Here is a 3,117-nt window from a genome sequence, read left to right on the forward strand (position 1 = left end):
GGATGCGCAGTGCTGAGGAGTCCCAGAATGAGACGAAACGGCCGTCCAGTGTTTCCAAGTTTTCCTTGATGGTCTAGCTTCAATTGACTCATGCTTTCAACTATGCAGATAATAATTTGTTTATTTTTATCCAAGCTAAAATATTGCCTTTATATGGGCTAGCTATTGAATGAGAATAGCTATTTTCACCTACGTTGACTATAAATGAATGTCGGTTTCATATTCAAAAGTATTCGTCTTCCTGACTTTAAAATAATACGGTTATTGATAAAAACTCTATATTACATCAAATTCGCATATTTTCTTCCGAAATCTGATTTTTTTGAGGATACAATGGTCGTTTTTCCGCAGCGTTCAAATGGATAGATAGAAATGATCAAGTTGTTTAAGCTGTCGTTCTTAAATTTACCATCTTCGTTAACATTTATCCAACTTTTCAAAGTGGTTGTAGGGGAAAATCCGTTGTCATGATCAGAATCTAAAATAGCACTCTTCTAATCCTTACGTTGTATGCTTTTAATATCTACCACAGACTTAATGTGTCAAACTTGCATTGAGTATATCGTTTCACTGGGATTGATATTACCAATAAGTTTATGCACATTGATAATTTATAAATTAGCTAGGGTACGGAGAATTCCTATCCTAACAACAGTATTATCTGTGCATTGCGCATTACATTAACTAACGATCTAGTTCATCAGGATCTATGAACCTCCTAAGAAGCATCTAATGATAAATACTAATAGGGAGAAAAGGTTATGATAATCAATTTTACACGTTATACCACTAACAGATTAGTATTTTCACAACTTGTCTTCTTTTTACCACTGTTTAGTCGTTTTTTCAAGACAAAAAACTATAAAGTGATAATCATTATTATTTAATATTATAAATATTATATTGCACATTGTAAACAGAAAAAGTATATGTCATGATAAGTAAGAAAGTAAAAAGAAGACAGTGACGATCAAAAACGCATATCAACTGTTTACAAATCTAATCATTATTAATGAAACAGCAATTAAAATAAATTAAGATATTAAAACAAAAAGAACTACATCAAGAATAAACTACCCATTTACATTTACAAAAGTTCAATATTTGACATATCAATAATAATTATCTATTATGAGATTATTTTATTTATACAAAGATGCAAACCATAAATATAAATGAAATGTAGAGAATAAGAAACAAATTGTAAATAGTTGATTGAACAAATGAACAATTCACTATTAATATTTATTTCTCTATCTCTAAATAAAGAAATGATACATTAGAAGATCCCTAATTGTTTTCTAATTCTTTTGGATTGTCAGAAGCCTGCAGAAGAGGAAAAAGAAAGGTTGAATATGAGAGAAAAGGATAAGATAGGAATGTCTTAATTCATTACTGACTCAACGTAAGTAGGTTTACAACAATCGATATAAACTGTAGGGTAATGTTTTTCTACTAAGAAACGGAGAGAACTAATTGTCTGCTGAAGAAAGACATTGGCATAATTAACTTGAGGCGATCTACGTTTAAATAATTGTAGAGATAAACAAATGAAGAGTAACAACAGAACAATGACCTCAAGGTAAACATAAACAATTCAGGGGGCAACATCTTCTTTTGAATCTTTTTTGCTGACCTGTAATAAATGATAATAAACATCAAAGTATGCATAAATAAGCATAAAAAGATATATTTTATAATTGACAGGAGACATTGAAAATATGAATTAAAGCCGAGAACAATCGTCACTGTCAAATTCGAACAAGTCAAAACTCAAACCCCATATAAATTCAGAATATTGATAGTTGGGTTAGTGGTTTGAAGCTATGCTAGCGGATGGAAATCAACAGTGAGAGCCTTGAAATGATTATCAAATTTATCTATGCTAATAGTAAAAGCCATACAGAATAAGACGATTGACTCTGGTTTTCATCAGGTTTCAAAGTAAGATTTAAAGTAATGACACCAAAGTCAGCTATTATCAAAGTATGAATAAATTCATCCTTACTAGAGTTTACATTAAACTCGTTCATTAAAACAGTATCTCGAAGAAATTTCGAAAGAGCAAGAAGATAGGATTGGCCTTAAAAATGTGATTTATATGTTCTATATGTTTCGAACACTGATTACACCTTTACTTCCCAAGGTATTTCTTGTGAAAGGTCAAGTGATAATTGACAGTTAATTGAAGATAAGGTACAGCATAAAGAGAATTGAAAGATGTTACACTATTCATGGCATTCATATGTTAAGGGCCATCAACGCAAGTTTAAAATGAAAACAAATTGTTCCTGAACGTAAAGATTAGTTTTCTTAATACGCAAGATTTTCACTAATTTAAGGACGTATACCAATAGAACAGATTTTTAACCCCTATGTAGAAGGTTTGAAAGTCTATTCTAATTTGAACGTTACGAGATGTGTTCCAGTTATGAGCCATAATATGAAGGGACCTATCTATCTATTTCCTGTGTTCATCTGAGAATGACACTGGGAAAGCTTGAGACCATTCTAATATATGTCCAACCACCACCCTCAAGTACATACCTCGAATACTCCCCCCTATATCCGTGTGCACACGCACGCACATGTGAAGGAAGTCGAATGTGTATCGTAATTGTCTATACAATGTTTGAAGTTGTATAAAATCATAGGTTTTCTCTTTTTAATAACGATCAACTGGGCAACATAACCCCTCCCCAATCATTGTTCTCAGTCTCCAATTGGAAACTATGCTGGCTCAGTCAGTCACAAAGTAGGACCAGGTACATATATGAATTGGTTCAAGTTGCCACACCTCATTAGCACAACCAGATGAACATCAAATTCATAGTAGTTACTTCAATTGTAGTATTATATATAAGATTGTGTATAAGGATATAGCACAAGAAAGAATTAGTTCGTAGGAAGAAAGATATAAAGCAATTTTAATCTCATCGTTTAAAGGAAAACAAAGAATGAATACACCTACACCATTGTCATCGGTTCTTTTATTTATTTGAACACAAATATTGGTACAAAAGGGCACCGAATAGATATGCGCCAACAAGTCACTTGATTTGTGAATGGGTTGTGATACAGCCCAGTTTCCCAGACCGATTCTGAACCATGTCACTC

General features: G+C 32.2%; 1 protein-coding gene across 1 annotated transcript in view; it reads left to right on the top strand.

The window, feature by feature from the left end:
* Smp_160700 (putative set domain protein) overlaps positions 1–1,388 on the top strand; it is a gene marked incomplete at both ends in the record, with an annotated part of 34,176 nt that extends 32,788 nt beyond the window's left edge. Inside the window, one exon of the mRNA XM_018796981.1 lies at positions 1,323–1,388. Within this exon, the coding sequence (XP_018652068.1) occupies positions 1,323–1,388 (66 nt within the window). The remainder of the gene's footprint in view (positions 1–1,322) is intronic.
* Between the last annotated feature and the right edge of the window lie 1,729 nt (positions 1,389–3,117).

This window comes from Schistosoma mansoni, chromosome 4 (assembly GCF_000237925.1).
Source record: "Schistosoma mansoni strain Puerto Rico chromosome 4, complete genome".
Taxonomy (NCBI): domain Eukaryota; kingdom Metazoa; phylum Platyhelminthes; class Trematoda; order Strigeidida; family Schistosomatidae; genus Schistosoma; species Schistosoma mansoni.